The 20793-nt window shown below is 40.1% G+C and overlaps 2 protein-coding genes across 3 annotated transcripts in view; one reads left to right on the top strand and one right to left on the bottom strand.

Annotated features, from left to right (window-relative positions):
* Positions 1 to 17850, top strand: part of cacna1sa (calcium channel, voltage-dependent, L type, alpha 1S subunit, a) — a 34240-nt gene extending 16390 nt beyond the window's left edge. For both annotated transcript variants that reach the window (XM_051693919.1, XM_051693920.1), the window contains exons 14-43: positions 861 to 975; positions 3940 to 4039; positions 4538 to 4607; positions 4700 to 4832; positions 4956 to 5085; positions 5506 to 5565; positions 5662 to 5768; positions 5936 to 6023; positions 6118 to 6225; positions 6340 to 6392; positions 6477 to 6623; positions 6753 to 6954; positions 7032 to 7190; positions 7320 to 7430; positions 7515 to 7598; positions 7912 to 7959; positions 8134 to 8160; positions 8258 to 8383; positions 8538 to 8603; positions 8695 to 8786; positions 9441 to 9600; positions 9669 to 9796; positions 13193 to 13289; positions 13419 to 13521; positions 13624 to 13725; positions 13806 to 13939; positions 14020 to 14145; positions 14254 to 14462; positions 16816 to 16897; positions 16983 to 17850. In XM_051693919.1, coding sequence (XP_051549879.1) covers positions 861 to 975; positions 3940 to 4039; positions 4538 to 4607; positions 4700 to 4832; positions 4956 to 5085; positions 5506 to 5565; positions 5662 to 5768; positions 5936 to 6023; positions 6118 to 6225; positions 6340 to 6392; positions 6477 to 6623; positions 6753 to 6954; positions 7032 to 7190; positions 7320 to 7430; positions 7515 to 7598; positions 7912 to 7959; positions 8134 to 8160; positions 8258 to 8383; positions 8538 to 8603; positions 8695 to 8786; positions 9441 to 9600; positions 9669 to 9796; positions 13193 to 13289; positions 13419 to 13521; positions 13624 to 13725; positions 13806 to 13939; positions 14020 to 14145; positions 14254 to 14462; positions 16816 to 16897; positions 16983 to 17183 — 3368 coding nt within the window. In that variant the 3' untranslated portion in view covers positions 17184 to 17850. The remainder of the gene's footprint in view (positions 1 to 860; positions 976 to 3939; positions 4040 to 4537; positions 4608 to 4699; positions 4833 to 4955; positions 5086 to 5505; positions 5566 to 5661; positions 5769 to 5935; positions 6024 to 6117; positions 6226 to 6339; positions 6393 to 6476; positions 6624 to 6752; positions 6955 to 7031; positions 7191 to 7319; positions 7431 to 7514; positions 7599 to 7911; positions 7960 to 8133; positions 8161 to 8257; positions 8384 to 8537; positions 8604 to 8694; positions 8787 to 9440; positions 9601 to 9668; positions 9797 to 13192; positions 13290 to 13418; positions 13522 to 13623; positions 13726 to 13805; positions 13940 to 14019; positions 14146 to 14253; positions 14463 to 16815; positions 16898 to 16982) is intronic.
* LOC127438388 (peroxisome proliferator-activated receptor delta-like) overlaps positions 1 to 20793 on the bottom strand; it is a 79992-nt gene that overhangs the window by 58241 nt on the left and 958 nt on the right. The gene's annotated exons all lie outside the window — the stretch shown is intronic.

A 20793-nucleotide genomic window follows, 5' to 3' on the forward strand; every position in this document is an offset into this window, starting at 1 on the left:
ACCATTGCGAGGGAACGCAAACTTTTGCGAGAGAATGCAAACTATTGCAAGAGAATGCAAAACTTCTTGCGAGGGAATACAAACTATTGCGAGAGAATGCAAACTATTATGAGGGAATGCAAAAATTATAGCGAGGGTACTCAAATTATTGTGAGAGAATGCAAACTATTCCGAGGGAATGCAAAACTTCTTGCAAAGGAGTGCAAAATATTGCAAAAGAATGCAAACTATTCCGAGAGAACACAAAACATCTTGTGAGGGAATGCAAACTATTGCAAGAGAATGCAAACTATTGCAAGAGAATGCAAACTATTCCGAGGGAACATAAAACCATTGCGGAGAAATTAAAAAATCATTGCGAGAGAACTCAAACTATTGCGAGAGAAGGCAAAACATATTGTGGAGGAACGCAAACTACTGCAGGAGAATGCAAACTATTCCAAGGGAATGCAAAACTATTGCGAGGGAACGCAAACTATTGACAGAAAATGCAAACAGTTCTATGGGAACTCAAAACTAATTGTGAGGAAACTCAAACTATGGCCAGAGAATTAAAACTATTCAGATAGAATGCAAAAACTAAGGAAATGCAAACTATTCCATGGGAATGCAAATGTATTGCAAGGGAAATCAAACTAATTGCAAAGGAATGCATAACTATTGCGAGTGAACTCAAACTATGGCCATAGAATGCAAACTATTCAGAGGGAACGCAACCTATTGCAAAGCAACACAAAACTAATTGTGAAGGAAACTATTTCAGAAAATAAATTCCCTTCCTGTCCTCTAAGGGGCTCCATAAAAACTGCCATGTGATATGCATTAGAAGAACTATGATTTTCCTGAGCAATGAACCACAGACATCCTCCTGAACGTGTTCCTGGCAATTGCGGTGGATAATCTGGCAGAGGCCGAAAGCCTGACTTCTGCTCAGAAAGAGAAGGCAGAGGAGAAGAAACGCAAAAAGCTTCTCAGGTAAGCATCAGAGTTCAAAGATAAAGGGAAACCCAAGACTTTAAGAGAACAATTCTGGGAGTCACGTGACGCCATGTGAGGATCGATCGTGTGAATGGCGAGCTCTGCGCACTTTGCTAGTTTTAACACTTTTAATGACATAAACCAGTGAGATTTGATATACTCAGTTCCATAACTGTTCTAGGAGGACAATATGTCAAAGAATTGAAAATCCTTGGGCTCTGGAGACATTAAAAGACACTTAGATGCTCAAGCTGATGTCCCTGAGCAGGCTGTGAGCCTGGGAGTTGATTTAGTCTGAGATGTGTGGGAAATGTGGCAAGAGATGCTGAACTTGTCAGCATTGCTGACAAAGGTTGTTGTTGCTGACTTCAAGGATCTTGCTGTGAAATGTCAATTGATCACTGCCATGGAGGGAAAGTTCACTGAGGTGGTTACAATTAATTAATTTATTTATTACACATTATACATTTTTGCACATATACAGTGAAATTCTTTTTTTCACATATCCCAGCTAATCTGGGGTCAGAGTGCAGGGTCAGCCATGATACAGCACCCCTGGAGCAGATAAGGTCAAGGACCTTGCTCAAGGGCCCAACAGTGGCATCTTGGCAGTGCTGGGGTTTGAACCCCCAACCTTCTGATAATTAACCCAGAGCCTTAACCACTGAGCCACTACTGCCTCCGAGAGTGGGGGATGTCGAAAAACAGATCGATATCTGGAGTCATCGGAGAGGGAATTATCTGCTAATCCACTAGCGACCAAGGTGGATTTGGAATGTGTCTGGGAGATGTTGGAGGACATGGATAACTGTAGCCGGTGGAATCACATCCGTATCGTTGGAATCCTTGAGGGAGCAGAGGGACAGGATATGGTGAAATTCCTAGATGGGCTCTTTCTGAATCTGCTTGACATAGCAGGCCATAAGCTGGAAATCGAGCGAGCTTACAGGGTTCCTGCTTGTCGATCTGCAGAGGGAGACAGGCCCCGATCAATTCTGGACAAATTTCGGAGATCATCCGATAAAGATCTTGTGTCATGCGAGGTGAGGAGAAAAGGAAGGCTTTCTTGGAAGAACCACAGCATTTTCTTGTTCCCAGACTTTGCAAATTTGACAAGAGAGAAGCGTGATCGATTCAAGGAATGCAAGAAACTTTTACACCAATGGAAGGTCGCTTTTGCACTGATATTCCCGGCCAGATTGAGAATATATGGTAAGGATGGCCATAAAACATTAATATGCCCACAGCAAGCGATGTCCTTCATAAAGTCAAGGGAGTGAGCAAGTCATCTCATTGTACTCACGTTGCAGCTGAGTAGACCGGCTCACTGAACATTCACTTGACTGTTTGAAGATTCTGTGTGCTTTTTTTTTTTGTGCTGGTTCTGCCTGTTGACTGGAGTTTATTTTGTAGAGTGGCACACCTTCGGGACAGTTTTGTGGATGAAACTACACGCACTATGTGCTTATTTATCCTGTTGGCTGGGGTTTGTTTTGTGGAGTATTTCTTGCATAGACATTGGAGTGATTAAGTAATTTATTTGCACTCATGTTGCAGCCGAGTGGACCAGCTCACTGAACATTCGTTTGACTGTTTGAAGAATCTGCACGTTCTTTTTGTGCTGGAGTGTAACACCTTCAGGACAGTTTTATGAATGAAGCTACATGCTCTTTGTGCTTATTCCATCTATTGGCTGGAATTTGTTTTATAGATTATCTTTTGCTGTGTAATTCTGTCTCACAAAATTTGTATAGAAGCAACTTGAGGAATCTGACGGCAAAGTTGTCATGGGGGTTCTCGTAGGCGTACATGGACTGTTTGAGTTTGGAGGGATGGACGCCAGTTGGCATTGTCATGCGCGGGGTTAAATTGCACGTTTTTCTTTTTTCTGTTTGTTATGTTCTGGGGGAAGTTCGGGTTTTGATTGTCGCACTAATGTTGGAATGTGGTCTTTATGATCTTGTTTTTGACACACAATCAATTTTTTTCTTATATGTCAAAATGTCTCTCTCTCCTCGTGGAATGTGAATGGGTTGGGGCACCCCATAAAAAGAAGATTATTGGAGAAAGATTTAAACTTGGTATTGGAGGAGGGAGTGTGGGCTAGGATTCTAAAAAAGGTCAAGTCTGCATCTAGAGATGCAAGGGTTCACCTTATGCAATTTAAGATTTTACATAGATTCTATTGGACACCCTCTAGATTGTACAGGTTTGGTCTTAAAGACACACCCACCTGCTGGCGATGCCAATCAGAAGTTGGAGACACAACCCATGTCTTTTGGTGGCGTGTTAAGATCCAAGAATTTTGGTTGAAGGTTCAGAGTTTTATGTGTGATGTATTCAGCACTCAAATTTCATTTTGCCCCAGACTCTGTATTTTAGGCGATGGGACGGTCATAAAACAATTGGGTCCTAGCCAGTGTTACGATTGGCAGACAGATTATTCTTAGGGGATGGAAGTCAGCTGAAGCGCACTCATTTCAAGAGTGGTGCACAGAGATGGGGAGGGTAGCGGCATTCAATGAAATGTCATGTAGAAGACTAGGCAACTTAGATTTATTTAATAAAAAATGGGGCAGCTATTTTGCCGTTTTGGAGGGCTCTCGGGGAGGGGAGGTAGAGATAGAAGTGTAGTTATAAATGTGTGTGGTTATTTTATATATATATATATATATATATATATATATATATATATATATATATATATATATATATATATATATATATATAATTTCTTTTTCTTTTTTGTGTGTATACTCAAGTGTGACCACAGGGATATTTGTTGAGGGTCAGGGTGGGGTTGGGGATTGGGAGGGGGAAAGGGAAAGGGAATAATGGGAGTTAAATGTTGATTCTGTGAATATATGTTTTGCTTTTCTGTGTCAATTGTGTGAATCAATAAAAAGTGTTAATCATAAAAAAGAGGACAATTCTGGTGTTTATGTCTCTCGTATTGTGCAGAGAAAACCTCCCTGATAAGGTAGAGGAAGAGAAGGCTATGTTGGCGAAGAAACTAGCTGAGCAGAGAGCCAAGATTGAAGGAATTCCCACCACAGCTAAGGTCAGACGTACATTAGAGGTCAAAACCCTTTGTGACTCAGTATGTTTATGTGCAGTTATAATTGAACTACAGCGGGTTTTTGTGAAGTCAAATTTCAGTCTTGATCTTTCAGTTCAAATATTTATGACACAATGCCAAATGGAATATTTGGAAGGACATCAGCTGAGGAAGTCTTAAATACAAGTTGTGCATCACCTCTATCGTTTGGAGCACAAGTAAAATGCTGTGCCCAACTGTGCCCAACTATGATCAGATTAATGTGTATACATGCTGGACAAAGCCGAGCTCCAATCGCATTATCTAGGACTTCGCAAAAAATGGACTGATTTTCAGTCAGACTAAAGTGTTTTAACATTTTAAAAAGACCAATTGTTGATAAATTCCAACTGAAATTGAACGTACTGATTCACAGAGTAACATTGTTACAGGACTGTGATTATAGAGGAATGAAGATTGCTGAAATTGTTTGCTTGTATCGTTTTTTTCATGTTTATGCAGCTCAAAGTGGATGAATTTGAATCAAACGTAAATGAGATTAAAGATCCATTTCCACCAGCCGATTTTCCAGGTAAGTAAGATAGAGACTTCATGGCTAATTTAGTTCTCAGGACTAACAGTGTTTAGTCTGATGTCTGGTTGATATTCTGACTTGTTGCCCAGGTGACGATGAGGAGGAGGAGCCAGAGATTCCCCTCAGCCCTCGACCTCGTCCAATGGCAGACCTGCAGCTGAAGGAGACAGTGGTGCCCATGCCAGAGGCCAGTTCCTTCTTCATCTTCGGCCCACAGAACAAGTAAAGTCCCATCATCAGTCTCATACGAAGCTCATATGAATGATAGCTGGATATCAGGTCTCTGGTTTGAGTAGTTTGTTTGTTTATCAGGGACTCTGTGTTTCTTTTGAAATCTCTGTCCAGGTTCCGTAAACTCTGCCATTGCATCATCAATGCCACAACCTTTACCAACATCATCCTCCTCTTCATCCTGCTCAGCAGTATCTCACTGGCTGCCGAGGATCCTATTGACCCGATGTCTTTCAGGAACCAGGTACAGCACAAAAATATCTGAGACCACACTGAAAATCCGAGATTCTTTTCATTAAACTCGGAAATAAGTTTTAAGATTTTGAGAAATATTAAACAAAAGTGAGATAAAATGAATATTTCAGACTCTGCATTATTTATAGGTCAAATGTAAGGAAACTAGAAACAAATGCAAGTGTCTTGAGATGCATTTTTAAAAACTGAAGTTCTTTTAAACTTGACACAGTGTCTAAAAACCACGAGACTTTGCAAAAACAGCGAGACGTGATCCAATGGTCATATACCTCTGTCTAGCATGTGTTTATATAGAAAAACAAGTGAAAAACAGTACAGATGCATGCAAAACTGCATTCGGTGTGAACGGCCCCTTTCCCATCTCTTCTCTGCATGTTGTTGCTTTCAACACATTTTTCTTCTGCTGCAGGTCCTGGCCTATGCTGATATCGTATTCACCTCGGTTTTTACTGCAGAGATTGTGCTGAAGGTGAGATGAAAGCTCTGTGTGTGCTCTTAGAAGTCACTTTGGTGTGTTTTTAAGTGGATTTTGAAGGATTATTCAGTGCTTATCCATTTATTGTAGATGACCACGTATGGTGCCATTTTACACAAGGGCTCTTTCTGTCGTAATTCCTTCAACATCCTGGATTTGATTGTTGTTGGGGTCTCCCTGTTGTCCATGGGAATGGAGTAAGTGAAATTTAAGAAGAATTTAGAAGAATGTACAGTATAATATAATGTATAAACAGTCATGAATGGAGCTTTAAAGATGCTTGAATTAGAAAATGGACTTGTTCTTCATAGGGGTTTTTGTTAAACGACACACATCCTTTTACAGTCCTTATGTCTCTCTGCAGGTCAAGTGCCATCTCTGTGGTAAAGATTCTCAGAGTCCTGAGAGTGTTGAGACCTTTAAGAGCCATAAATAGAGCCAAAGGTCTGAAGGTGAGTCGTCTCAGAGCATCTACTGTTCAGATTTACAGCTTGATGAATGTTTCCCTCTAAGTTCCTCGGTCTATCTGTCTGTGCTGTCAATTAGCACGTGGTCCAGTGTGTGTTTGTGGCCATCAAGACCATCGGCAACATCGTTTTAGTCACGATGCTCCTGGATTTCGTGTTCGCCTGCATTGGGGTTCAGCTTTTCAAGGTCAGACATTTCATATATGCATCAGCTCTTCAACGTCTATGTTGAATTGAATTTATATATACCATTAGAGACTGGTAATGGAGATAATTAAATGATTTTCTATTAATCTGGCAGGGGAAATTCTACGCTTGCACAGACCCACTCAAAATGACGGCGGTAGAATGCAGGTACGGTTGAATGTCCTACGTTCTCCTTCACTCTGAGATCTTAAACATCTACTTAATCAATTGCTCTCTCTGTGATGCTCTCAGAGGAACGTTTATAAAACACCAGGAGAACGCTCTTCACGACATGGTGCTCCGGGAGCGCAAGTGGATCAACAGCGACTTAAACTTTGATAACATTCTGAATGGCATGCTGGCCCTCTTCACGGTTTCAACATTCGAGGGCTGGCCAAAGTAGGTCCACATCATCCTGTTCTGTTTGAAACAAGGACTAGCTTGAGATTTGCATTTAAAGATTTTTATGTGGTGTCTTTTATTTGCACATTCCCAAAAATAACATAGTGTGCATTCTCCTGTGTGCAGGTTGTTGTATAAAGCCATCGACTCTAATCTGGAGGATGTCGGCCCCATTTACAACAACCGCATTGAGATTTCCATCTTCTTCATCGTCTACCTCATCCTCATCGCCTTCTTCATGATGAACATCTTTGTTGGCTTTGTAATTGTCACTTTTCAGGAACAGGGAGAGCAGGAGTACAAAAACTGTGAGCTGGACAAAAATCAGGTATGTCACACAGCTTATCACGTGATGATGTCAGAAGATCCCCGATTATAACGATCTTTTCCGTGTGTATTTCGTAGCGTCAGTGTGTCCAGTACGCCTTGAAGGCCCGTCCTCTGAGGTGCTACATCCCTAAGAACCCCTATCAGTACCAGGTGTGGTACATCGTCACTTCCTGTTACTTTGAGTACCTGATGTTTCTTCTCATCATGCTCAACACTATGTGTCTAGGGATGCAGGTGAGCGCACAACTGATGTTAATAGCTTGAAATATGAAGATCTGTACCTGAGATTTCATAAATCTGCTTCCAAATGTTTACATCTTTTCAGTTGGGCCGCCTCTCACTGTACATCTTTCTGTCCCTCAGCATTGCAACCAGTCAGATCACATCACGCATCTGTCTGACATGCTGAACATCATCTTCACTGTCCTGTTTACGGTGGAAATGATCCTCAAACTTGGTGCCTTCAAAGCCAAAGTGAGCCTGTCATTTAGACTCTTGAATCCTACAATAAAATTCACACTTCTCAAATCTTGAAATAAACATGTTTCTCTCTGAAAGGGTTACTTTGGAGACCCCTGGAATGTCTTTGATTTCGTCATCGTGGTGGGCAGTATTGTTGACGTCATACTGAGTGAAATTGATGTAAGTTTCACGATCTTCTGTGGAAGTACAGATGTGTCATGGATGTTGAGCTTTCGCCAAAGGGAAATTACATTTCTCATATTATGGGTTCATTCCACATCATGATAAAACTGAAATTTGTAATGAAGTGGTCTTGTTGTCGTCTTGTGTCAGAGCATCTTTTTTATTTACTTTGTCTACTTCTCTGTATTTTTGTATCTGCTCATCTTTGGTGTTACACACAAATGGTTGGTCCATTACCACTGTATTGTTCTCTACGAGTCCTGATGTTGGCTTTTATTCATCTTTTCTGGTATTTTCTGTTTTTTTGCAGGCTGCTCTAGCTGCTCAAGGTGGACTTTACTGTCTTACGGGCTGTTCTGTAAATATCCACATTCATTTCAGGGATTTTACACTATAAGATCATAAAATGATACAGCAGATTTTTCAGACTTTCATCACTAAATACGTCTTCCAATCAAGCAGTTCTGCAGTTCAGAAATACAACTTTTCAAAAAGTGAAATGAATAACACGCATATTTTTCTCATTTTTCAGGAAGTGAATCCAATGCAAGCGATAGCAGTAAGTGAAGATTGTGTTCCTACTGAGAAGTTCTCCATTGGTGTTATCTGTAGGTTATTGTGCGTTTTCATTGCTCATTTGTTTGTTTGCTCCTCAGGATTCTGAGAATATGAGCGTGTCGATCACATTGTTCCGACTCTTCCGTGTCATGCGTCTGGTGAAACTCCTGAATCGTTTTGAGGGGATTCGTAACCTGCTGTGGACCTTCATCAAATCATTTCAGGTCTGATGGTCCATTGGGTCATTATGATGTTCTGACAGAGATGTGTTTAACATTGCTGATGCATGTAGCAACATGGAGTCCACACCAAATTTCCCTGTGAGGACAATAAAGTATACTTTGACTTTTGATGTGGTTGGTGGCTGGTATATTTCAGGCTTTGCCATATGTGGCTCTTCTCATCGTCATGCTGTTCTTCATCTACGCCGTCATCGGCATGCAGGTAAGACACACACAAACTCACTTGTGATTGATAAATGACATCCTGGTCTGTGTGAAGTCAACAATGTGATACCATGTTTGTCCTATATCAGGTGTTTGGCAAAATCGCGCTAATAGACGGAACTGTGATCAACCGCAACAGCAACTTCCAGACGTTTCCTCAAGCTGTTCTTCTGCTGTTCAGGTCAGACAGAAGTGTGAATGCTTTGCTGCAGTCTTTTCATATTGGAATTGCCATAATGACTTATAAAAACCATTCAAGCCTTTGTTGAACTCTTAATTTCAAGTTGGAAACTAAAATTTGTATGATAACCCCAAATTCTTATACTTGACTATTGTGGAGCCTGGGTATCTCAGCAAGAATTGACGCTGACTATCACACCCGGAGTCGCGAGTTCGAATCCAGGGTGTGCTGAGTGACTCCAGCCAGGTCTCCTAAGCAACCAAATTGGCCCGGTTGCTAGGGAGGGTAGAGTCACATGGGGTAACCTCCTCGTGGTCACGATTAGTGGTTCTCGCTCTCAATGGGACGTGTGGTAAGTTGTGCGTGGATCGTGGAGAGTAGCATGAGTCTCCACATGCTGTGAGTCTCCACGGTGTCATGCACAACGAGTCACGTGATAAGATGCACGGATTGACGGTCTCAGAAGCGGAGGCAACTGAGACTTGTCCTCCACCACCCGGATTGAGGTGAGTAACCACACCACCACGAGAACCTACTAAGTAGTGGGAATTGGGCATTCCAAATTGGGAGAAAAGGGGATAAAAAAATACTTGAATATTGTGATAAAACAACAAAAAATGTCACGTGTGTAAAGAAAGACATACCTGTGTTCAGGAGTGCTACAGGTGAGGCGTGGCAGGAAATAATGTTGGGCTGTTTGTACGGTCAGCGCTGTGACCCAAAATCAGATTACCTACCTGGAGAAGAGTACACCTGTGGCTCTGGATTCGCTGTTTTGTACTTCATGAGTTTTTACATGCTATGTGCTTTCCTGGTGAGTATTCGCTCTTTCATTTTCTCTCTCTCACAAACACACACTTAGTCTGATTTTGCTCTTTGTAGATCATTAACCTGTTTGTGGCTGTGATCATGGACAACTTTGACTATCTGACCCGTGATTGGTCGATTCTGGGGCCGCATCATTTAGATGAGTTTAAGAAGATCTGGGCTGAATATGACCCTGAGGCCACGTAAGTCACAAAACAAATAAACCAATCAAACTGCTCTTAGCATCAACATGAAATGCCATTTGCAACAACTTTTACTGCCGTTATCTGTCATAGTTCCAAGTAAATAGGATATTCAACAAGAGAAAAATGTATGACAGGACTTCATAAAACATGGTTCCTAAATGACAAGTGTTTAACCCAGTCTACGCCAGACGCGTCGCAATGACTTGAGGCTTTCTTCAATGACCGTGTAGAAGCAAACATTCTAAAAAGATAACGTGCTGTTGCACCAAACACGTGCAGTGCAATCGTAAATAGAACAGTGCATCAGTAAACTGTCTGTGAGGCGCAGCGGTCGCATCCCGTGTAGACAGCATCATTGATTACAATGGGAGCCATCTGCTGTTGACGCGACTTGAAATGTAACGGTTTTAAAACAGACGGTTTTCATACCGTTCACATCTTCTCATTCATGGTATTGCATGAATAAAAGTCAAAACATTACGATGGGCCGACTGTTTGTTCATGCATTTATTTGCTTAAGTGCAGCACAACAGTAGGCCTACAATGTGTTTAATACTAATAAGAATAATATGTTTTATTTGTGAAGGACTAAATAAGGTTTACAAACGCTCCGTTTACACTGCACAGATCTGATCTTTTGAACATATCCGATTTTTTGTCCCATCTGTTTATATTCACTGAAGATACGACTCGTACCAGATATCTGTGTTTACATTAATCTCCCGCCCAAACATGAATGATTCTATTACTGATCACTTTCACTTATGAGCACCACGGTTCACCCTCTGGTTTTGAATGGCCTTGTGCTATTTCATATTTTCAAAAGTAGGCAAAATTGCACGTGATTGCAATTGATTAGGCAAAAAAGGCGAAAGACCGCTGCCATTAACACACTGCTGTCACGAGTAACTGACCTATTAGAAAAAGTATACTGTACTGATTAATTATGCAGAAAATATTAAACATGAGCTTATACTGTATCTGTGATTATTAGAAGAAATTGATTGGAGTATCTAGACAAATACAACAGAATTGGTGACATTAACAAGCCTGTAACCTTGTATTACACTATTGAATTAAATATATGGACAATCCCTTCACAGTATGTCATTTTATCCCAACAATTTCCCGCACTCACTCTGCACAATCTGTCCAAATGCAACATCTAGCGTTATCTGAAGTTGTGAATCGCGTCTTACATTTTCTGGCATCTTCTCTTGACCAACATCCAGTTCAGACACTCGAAAAGGGTTTTTATTAACATGTTAATTCGCACTTGATTAATATTACCAGGGATTATTTTTACAGGGTGTTTTATAGTAGGTAAACACCCTGTAATGTTTACCGGGCGCGAGAACATGCAGTCCAGAAAAAGCCTGGGAAAATTTGTGATATGACCGATTCGCACAGGATTAAAATTACTGAGAAGCTCTGGTAATTATTACATAACCCCACATCCCCATATAAAACTAATCCAGTACGAATTGGGCTAGAAGTCAGGAGTGGCGGGACCAAGTCCACACGTTTGACGACAGGGAATTTCCGCCTCAACAAGAGAAGAGTTTTTGTGCGAGCACCTGCAGGCCCGTCTGCTTGAGAAGGACACACCGTTAAGAACTGAATAAGCGTGTTTTGAAGTAGGTCAGATATTGGATATGTATCTGGTTTAAAATCACATTTGGAAGTGGCTCAGATTGGATACCAAAAAAATCAGATCTTGTGCAGGTTTTGATGTTTACACAGCTGTGTCAGACATGAGTATAGAAATCTGAGTTTTTTTGTGACAGTGTAAATATTGCCAAAGTGCTAACCTCTCCAACTCTGTGGACCCGCCGGCGGGTTGAAAAGGGGGCGCTATATCGTGAAAAAATTTACGCTTAAAATGCTCAAGTCCCCATATACATAAGTCAGGCATGTGAGGTTTTGTTTGAAAGTTTAGAATCTGAACTTTTCATAGATAGCATCACTTCTGCATTTATTTGACATAAAATAACAAAATAAGGCCTTAAAACATTCTCATCGCAAATAAGCGCCACCTAATGGTTATGTGGTAGATATATTAATATGAATATAATACTCTTTAAAATAGCACTTAAATAGACAAATCATATATCAAATGATTTTGGGAATTCTCAGGAACGTGACTGTACTGTTAATTTTGTTGCCTTAATACCACAGTTTAAAAGATTTTCAAAAGAATCACAAAGTGAAATATAATTTCTGTAATCATCAAATACAAACGTCTTGTTGATACTCCAATGACTGCTGCTGTAAGCCACAAATAGCTAAAAACTTTATATCTGCTTTTACCTTAGGACGTTTTCTAAAAAATGAGCCATTTTTTACTTGTGAGATTGCTTGTGTGAATAATCCAATGTTATATCTTAGTGCCGCATGAAAAGCACGCTAAACAAATCATCAGAAATATACGTTATCGACTATTAATGATAAAATGTTATACCTCATCGAAAAGGCTTTGATCTCAGCTTTCTAATGACACCTACATTGATCTTCTAGTCCACTCAGAGGCCGAGATATTCAATGAAATAATGAGGGTGTTGCTTGAACTGAAAATTAGACTGAATGTCTATGGACGAGCACATCTGTGAGGGATAAAATGCGTTAGAGCGCCACCTATATTTCAGATCTGTATAATGTGATGGAATGTGATAGAGAAAACATATTTTTTTCTAGTGCTTTCTGCCATCTAGTGGAATAAAATAAGACTATTTGGAGGGAGATGGGGTGAACAGAACCAAAATTACATGTTTACAAAGTTCAATTCATCATAAGATTGTAAACATATACAATATCATTTATAAATAATTGGAGTCTTTTTTATTTGGGGGGTTTCTGAAAAAAATAATAATAATTTGACACATTTTTGGTAGTTAGTCCACAGTATATGTGAATGGTGAGCTTTTAAATTTGAGTGTGAAAAATTGCTGGCGGCAGCACAAAAATGTTTTTATATTGATTTTAAAACCAAATTTGGAAGTGGCTCGGATCGGATGCGAACATTTTTTATCTCGTGCGGGTTCTTGTTTACACGTTTGCAGCAATATCCGATCTGTGTCAGATGTGAGTAAAAAAATCTGATTTTTCTGTGACAGTTTAATCACAGCCTTGTGCTTTAACCATACGGGAAATAGACAGTGATACATCCCGCCGCTCGTCCCGCCACTCGTGCCCAGTGCAGACAGGGTATTAAAAAGGAAGGGATTTAAAAATGTGGAAAATATCGATGATTTCAGTGGTTTTAGAGGTAGAGCATGTTACATTACATTTTGATGAAAGATTACAAATAAAATGTTTTTTAACTGAATTGTCCATTGAAATGTGCACAATGAGACCAGTAAATAGGTTGTAACACATTCTGGTGTTGTTTTACAGGGGACGCATTAAACACCTGGATGTTGTGACATTATTGAGGAGAATCCAGCCACCGCTTGGGTTTGGAAAGTTCTGTCCCCATCGTGTTGCCTGTAAGGTGAGACAAATTTATATTAAATGGAGATGCACAAACACATTCAAACACTACTAGATGAAAGATATACAACATATTTACATATCTAACAATACAATCATTAGTTCCTCGTGTTACCGTGTATATTTCCAGAGACTGATTTCCATGAACATGCCATTAAACAGCGATGGAACTGTAACGTTTAACGCCACTCTGTTCGCCCTGGTCCGAACGGCACTGAAAATCAAAACAGAAGGTTTGCAGCGCAATTTAAATGGACTTTATGAAGCCTTTCTTAGAGACTTTTATCAGTATGAATCCTCCGACTGTTCAATTCTGTATTCATATGATTGGTCAGGTAATTTTGAGCAGGCCAATGAGGAGCTGCGTGCAATTATTAAGAAGATTTGGAAACGGACCAGTATGAAACTGCTGGACCAGGTCATCCCACCAATCGGAGGTCAGCTCTCTCATGAAACATCTGAGCAATGAGCAATATTATTAGCATTAGTATTAATCACTAGTGTTTCGTCATCACAGATGATGAGGTCACAGTGGGGAAGTTTTATGCCACCTTCCTGATCCAAGACCACTTCAGGAAGTTCATGAAGCGTCAGGAGGAATATTACGGATACCGACCGACAAAGAAAAACAAAAACACCACAGAGATACAGGTCACATGTCTCTCTCTTTATCTCTGTTTATGTCTCACAGCGTATTTAGTCAGTCTTGACTCCTTCTTTGTCTCTCTCAGGCGGGTCTGAGAAGCATTGAGGACGAAGCCGCCCCCGAGCTGCAGCGGGCGATCTCTGGAGATCTTCTGAACGATGAGGAGATGGACAGAGCGATGGATGAAGCCGCAGAGGAGGGAATCTACAGGGTGGGTAGAGAACAGAACAAAAATAGACAAAAGTTTCATACATACCGCCAACCGTATCTCACCTAGAAACAGATGAACTTATTTTTCCTCTAACTCTCGTGAAACCAGCGAGCAGGTGGCCTGTTTGGGAATCATGTGGATCCGTTTAATATGGAGCGAGGAACCCCGATGCCCACCCAGGTGACCAGTCAGCGCCCTCTACAGATCACAGACAGCAGAACAGATGAGACGGAGGCCTCACCCAGCTCGCCCTCCTATCTGACTTACCATGCCAACACGAATAACAACAACACAAACAATAACAGCACCAGACAGAGGTAACAGTAAAAAGACAATTTCAACTATTATAGCAAGACGCAATGGCCAAAGACCGTTTTGAAAACACAATAAACATGAGATTTGATATCGTTGTGTTATTCTCAGCATTTGTACAGAAGCCCTGAACAGCAAGGTGAAAAAAAAGAGGCAACACATTAGCATGTAGTACTAACCTCGGCCACCAGGTGCTACTAGAGGTAAGCATGAAATCTTATGCTGACATGGTGACAGAATGTCTGTGGTACTTTATCTGTTGATTTATAGATTTATAGTTATAGTATAACACAATAACAAGAATGTTTAGCAAATCTTGGTCAAGAAAAAACATATATTGTTAGACAGTCTTCTAATACATGAAATCCCACAATTAAATTAATCTCAGGTTACATATGTTTCATATTTAACTATATTTAACTTCAACTATATTGTGTAATCAACAGATAAAGTACCACAGACATTCTGTCACCTTGTCAGCATAAGATTTCATGCTTACCGACAGTGGCACCTGGTGGCCGATGTTGGTACCACATGCTAATGGTTAGCTGGAAAGAAAAAAAATCTCTTGAAAAAAAAATTTATTTCCTCCTTACGGTTGAGGGCTTCTGTACGTTTGACGTCAAAACCTAAACAGACATGCACACAACACTTGCGCAAAATCGATAAGCCTGTAAGAATGCCAGTAAAGGTGTTTACATGCAGAGCGAAATCGGGGTAATGAGCAAAAATCTACCCATGTCGATTGTTTTTTGCTTAATCTTACACGATAAAGGAAAACCGTTTAAAGCATTTACATTACATTACATGTTGTCGGCTTGTTAAGCATAATTGGTGTAAGAACGTGCACATAAATCGACCGCATTGCCTTTCAAAATATACTCTTATGAGTAATTAATTAAGTACTGCTACTTAAGAAATAATTAAATTGAGTACAAGTAGAAGTACTAAGAAATATTATGATAAAAATATAGTAAAAGTAAATAAGTAGTTTTAAAAACTACTCAAGTAATTACAAGTTACTTTATGAAAATTGCATTATATATTGTATATACGCTTCCATTTTTAGAACACAAAGACATTTTTGTTCTTGAAAGAAACTTATGCTTCCTTTCACCAAGGATGCATTAAATTGATCAGAAATACTGGCAAAATCATTAATTGCCAATATTACAGTATTACGGTTTGAAATACTTGTTATAAGTGATATTTATTCAATTTTTTCTTTACCCTTGATGGCAAACATATACTGTCACATATTCCTTACAAAAGCATTGTAAAGTGCTAATTTGGTACTCAAGAAAATGTTCTTATTATTAGAACAATTGAAAATGGTTGCGCTACCATGCATACATCACAATACAGTGGGGGTTTTTTTTGTCCATTTTCTGAGGTATTGAGTTCTTACAAATTGCTTTAAACTTGCAAGTCAAATTTTGGTTTTAAAAATAGGAAAAAAGAAACACATTTCTCCTGAAATTCTATTTTCTCCTAAAGTCTATTGATTTAGAGAGATGAAGGCTATTCCATGCATTACTGTTTTGAAAAAATAATCTCTAACTGATAGAGAGGGAAGTGGACACCAAGATGCACAACAAAAAGACAAGTAAATCACAGTCTCTAGATTGAGAAACAGACTCCTCACAGGTCCTAAAGTAGCAGCTTCTTAATACCAAAGACCTGCATTGCTGCAAGAGATTCATCTCTAAATTACATAATGTGCATTGCTGCAAGAGGATTCTTGGACAAACAGAACATTAAGAATACAACATTTATTTAAATAGAAATAGCCGGGGACCTGGGTATCTCAGTGAGTACTGACACTGACTACCACCCCTGGAGTCGTGAGTTTGAATCCAGGGCGTGCTGAGTGACTCCAGCCAGGTCTCCTAAGCAACCAAATTGGCCCGGTTGCTAGGGAGGGTAGAGTCACATGGGGTAACCTCCTCGTGGTTGCTATAATGTGGTTCTCGCTCTCGGTGTGGCACGTGGTGAATTGTGTGTGGATGCCGGGAGAATAGCGTGAAGCCTCCACACGTGCTACGTCTCCGTGGTAATGTGCTCAACAAGTCACGTGATAAGATGCGCGGATTGATGGTCTCAGACGCGGAGGCAACTGAGATTTGTCCTCTGCCACCCGGATTGAGGCGAGTCACTATGCCACCACAAGGACTTAGAGCGCATTGGGAATTGGGCACTCCAAATTGAGGAGAAAAGAAAAAAAAAGACTCCATTGCTCTGTTCCATTGGACGTTCAAACAACCCACCGACTAGTCGAATTTAGAAATATGTAGTTGTGCACATTTCTATATGGTGATGTTGATGATGAAGCTGACCATGTGCTCTTTTTTTGGTCAGATGTGATCTACATTTCTCATCTGGCACCAGTGCATCCAGACATTATGGTTCTGTGAGTGCAGCTGACTTCCTCATTCAAGAGGTGAGATCACAGGTGTTTGAGACATGAAGAACCTTCTTCATCAGTTGCAGGGATTTTTAGGTGTTCTTCTGTGTTTGTTCCTCAGGCTCTGCTCGCTGGAGGGTTGGAGGGTCTGGCCAGCGACTGTCGCTTCGTGTCTGTAACGAAGGCAGAGATGGCCGCGGCCCTGAGCATGGATGTCAACGTGCTGGAGAGGAATTCAGCAGCCATTCTTAACAAACGTAGAGGCCCGTGTGTTGTTAGAGAGAGGTCCTCTCCTCCAGATATTGCACACTGCTTGGTGTAGTGCTCATCAGAGGTTTCTGATTGGGCCTGACCTGAGACAAACTGACGCTGAGTTATCAGTTGGCTCACAGTTTCTTCACTGATTGTGGGGGGAAATCTGTGGAAGGGGTTTAAATATGGTAAATATTACTTGGAGCCGAGAGTACACTCTTATTGGTAGCTTGAAAGCATTGTCAAATAAGGTAAAATGTGAATATTTGTATTTAAACAATATTTATTTAAACTAATTTTTGAACAATTAGGAAAGCATTCAAATTTAAGTTTTTTTTTCAGTTCTGCGGGCACCAGTCTGTAGAGTCCTAGTCATCTGGACTGTCTAACTGAGGACTTTAACAGAGCCAGTATTTAGAGATGAGAATGTTATCTCAGATAGAGTTAATTCTTCACCTGATGGGACTAAACATAACTTTAGGATTCTTCTTTGAATTTGTTTTGCACTGCGAGAAAGGTTAGAAATTGTATCCAATCGCATTACTTGACATTGTTGTTCTAACATAGAAAACAATAAAACATTACTTTACTCTGAATTTTTAAACGCTTGCCTGTTTCTCACAACATAGTTTGAGTGTCTGTAGTTCTGTCGAATCTTCAGCTTTTTTACAAGACGATTGTAATTACCTTGGTAACGGAACTTTTCACTAAAATATTGAGTGAAAACACATGAAAAATCGCACCTGCTTTCAGAAATAAAGTTTAAATATTTTCAGAATCATATTTTACCCACCCTTTGTGTTTCTACTCTTTTAACACGCACTTTTAAGTTAGTCCTCAGAAATCAGTTCAAGCACCTCAGCAGCTCTGCGCGCGCTTCCTGCCCTACTCTGCTACGCTTTTATTGGATTATATTGGTTCTCTGTAATCTATGGTCGGTTATTTATGTTTGCTGTTTAGATAAATCAGTCTTAATTTATAGAATTAACATATGAATTCATTCGGGCCAAAACTATGCCCAAAAAATCGTAAAAAATATCAACAATAGTGGCCTGGGTATCTCAGCGAGTACTGACGCTGACTATCACACCTGGAGTCGTGAGTTTGAATCCAGGGTGTGCTGAGAGACTCCAGCCAGGTCTCCTAAGCAACCAAATTGGCCCGGTTGCTAGGGAGGGTAGAGTCACACAGGGTAACCTCCTCGTGGTCGTGATTAGTGGTACTCGCTCTCAATGGGGCGTGTGGTAAGTTGTGTGTGGATCGTGGAGAGTAGCATGAGCCTCCACATGCTGTGAGTCTCCGCGGTGTCATGCACAACGAGTCACGTGATAAGATGCACGGATTGACGGTCTCAGAAGTGGAGGCAACTGAGACTTGTCCTCCGCCACTCGGATTGAGGTGAGTAACCGCGCCACCGCGAGGACTTACTAAGTAGTGGGAATTGGGCATTCCAACATTGGGGAGAAAAGGGGATAAAATAAATAAATAAAAAAAGATCAGATTTACAAACATTCATAATCATGAACATCACAAAGATATCTGCTGAATGTTTTAATGATATCCGAGACATACTTATTAACATGACTTATAGACGTATTGCAGATGAGCAAACAACATAAAAAATACGTCTTCCAGATGTAAACACACACAGATGTCTGGGTGATGTATATGTGCTATTAGGGTTCATTTCTTTATTGCCATGCTTCACAGCGCAATAGTTCCGTTTTTTTCCCCTATATTTCCTGCTGATATTGGGGGGAAATATGTGGAATGGATTTAAACATGGTAAAACAGAGCTGAGAGTAGTGCATTCTTACTGATAGTTGAAAGTATCATCAAATTAGCCAAAAATGTTTACTAAGCTAATACACAAGGGGCAGAGATGAAAAAATCTTTGTGAATGATGGCCGTTCTTTCAGTGCTGCCGAATACATTGAAGTTTATGGAATGGAGCGTCAACCCTGGCATCGCCACTTCCATCAAGCGCTCAAACGTGGCGCTCAGAAGTTCAAACGGTTTTGAACACGTAACTGCTTACCTTATCATTACCAGGGCGATGTCGGATTTTCCTGTTTAGTTCTGGTTCCTGACGAGTTCTGTGAGCGCTGATTCTGTGTTCGTCTGTCTATTAATAATGCACATTCATGACTGTATTAGCAGGGTTGCCAACTTTGGATACCAGGCTGGAGTGAGATTTTGATGTCATGGCCAGGGTCGCATTAATGAACAGGCAAATCAACATTCAAGCCCAGGGGCCCCATGCCCGTGGCACCTTAATGTGTCCCTGGACATGTAGTGTGCATAACACCAAAACAAGACCTCATCCAACCCTACAAGGCATATATATATATATTATTATTTTATTTTGGCCCACTACACCAATTTGCCTACCATTCACAGTTCTAAAACACCCATACACTATGGCACAACCAGGGTTTTTCTTGGGTCCAAAAATGGTCTTCATTGGTGGCTGAGGTGCCAAGCTCACCCACAATCTCAAAGTTGGTTGGTTACATAATTGCAATTAATTACTAATTAACAAAATTAATAAACTGCATTTCATGCACTTTTTGAATTTTACAATTGTTTTACTTGAAAATGCTATGGGAAATTAAATTCACTTAATTTAAATAAGCCCATATTTTTATAGGGCTATTTATAATATTCTGACAGTACCTACAGAATGAGTGGGCCACTTTGCTGACCAGGAACTGTGCTTCCACTTAAAATATTTGTGTCCTTTCGAAATATTGTTTTCCTTTAATAATTAATAGTAAGTCATATCTTGAAATATCTAAAGGTAAACAGGGCCAGTTTATTACAGCGGGGAAACGTTGTCCAAATTTCAGGGACCAGATTTTAAACTGCTTCATTCTACAATCTGTACTTGCCTTTATGAATGTTTAGCCTGTCATAGTTCTTCCACTGTTTAATTGGCAATGGTAGCCTAATAATATGGCCATAACAATAATAGATGTCTCTTCATCATTACTTTAGTTAGGTCAATGTAACTAGTCTTTATAAATATATATATAACAATAATAGCCTAAACACATGTACATAAAATACTTAATATAAAAATGAAGTTCCTAAACGGATTCCTCCTAATAGATTTAATATGAAACTATAACTTTTTGTCACTGTGTTACTACAGAATAAACACGATACATTTTAGTAATGGTGATGATTTTAAAAGCCTTATAACTGATGTTGATGCATGATGTTTTCTCCTCTTTACCTTATCAGTGCTGTATATAATGTCAGTCGGGGCTTGTCTATCAGTTTGAGAGGTTTTTCTTCCCCAGTGATTTAAATCAGATGATTCTCAGTAGAATTCACATTAAGGGCATTAGTTTAGTGGTGTCTGGGCACAGAGATTGAATGTGTGTTGAGTCGCGGGCACTGCCCTACACCAGAGCTCTGGTTATCCCGTCTCTGGGACACACTGATGTGCGTTGCGGTGGTAAATTTGCTTCGGCGGCCTGAAAATTCAAGTCTCGTGCTGATGGAAAATCCAAATTGAAGATTTGTTGCTATGTTTTATTTCTTTTATATTGAATTACGTTTTCTTGCTATTTGTGGTGAGATTTACTTGGGTAGAGTGAGAGCATGAGACAGAGCCTGAAAGCATGTGTCTCACACCAAATGCATAAGAGTTGGCAACCCTGGTATTAGTTCAT

The sequence above is a fragment of the Myxocyprinus asiaticus genome, chromosome 49 (assembly GCF_019703515.2).
Source record: "Myxocyprinus asiaticus isolate MX2 ecotype Aquarium Trade chromosome 49, UBuf_Myxa_2, whole genome shotgun sequence".
Classification (NCBI taxonomy): domain Eukaryota; kingdom Metazoa; phylum Chordata; class Actinopteri; order Cypriniformes; family Catostomidae; genus Myxocyprinus; species Myxocyprinus asiaticus.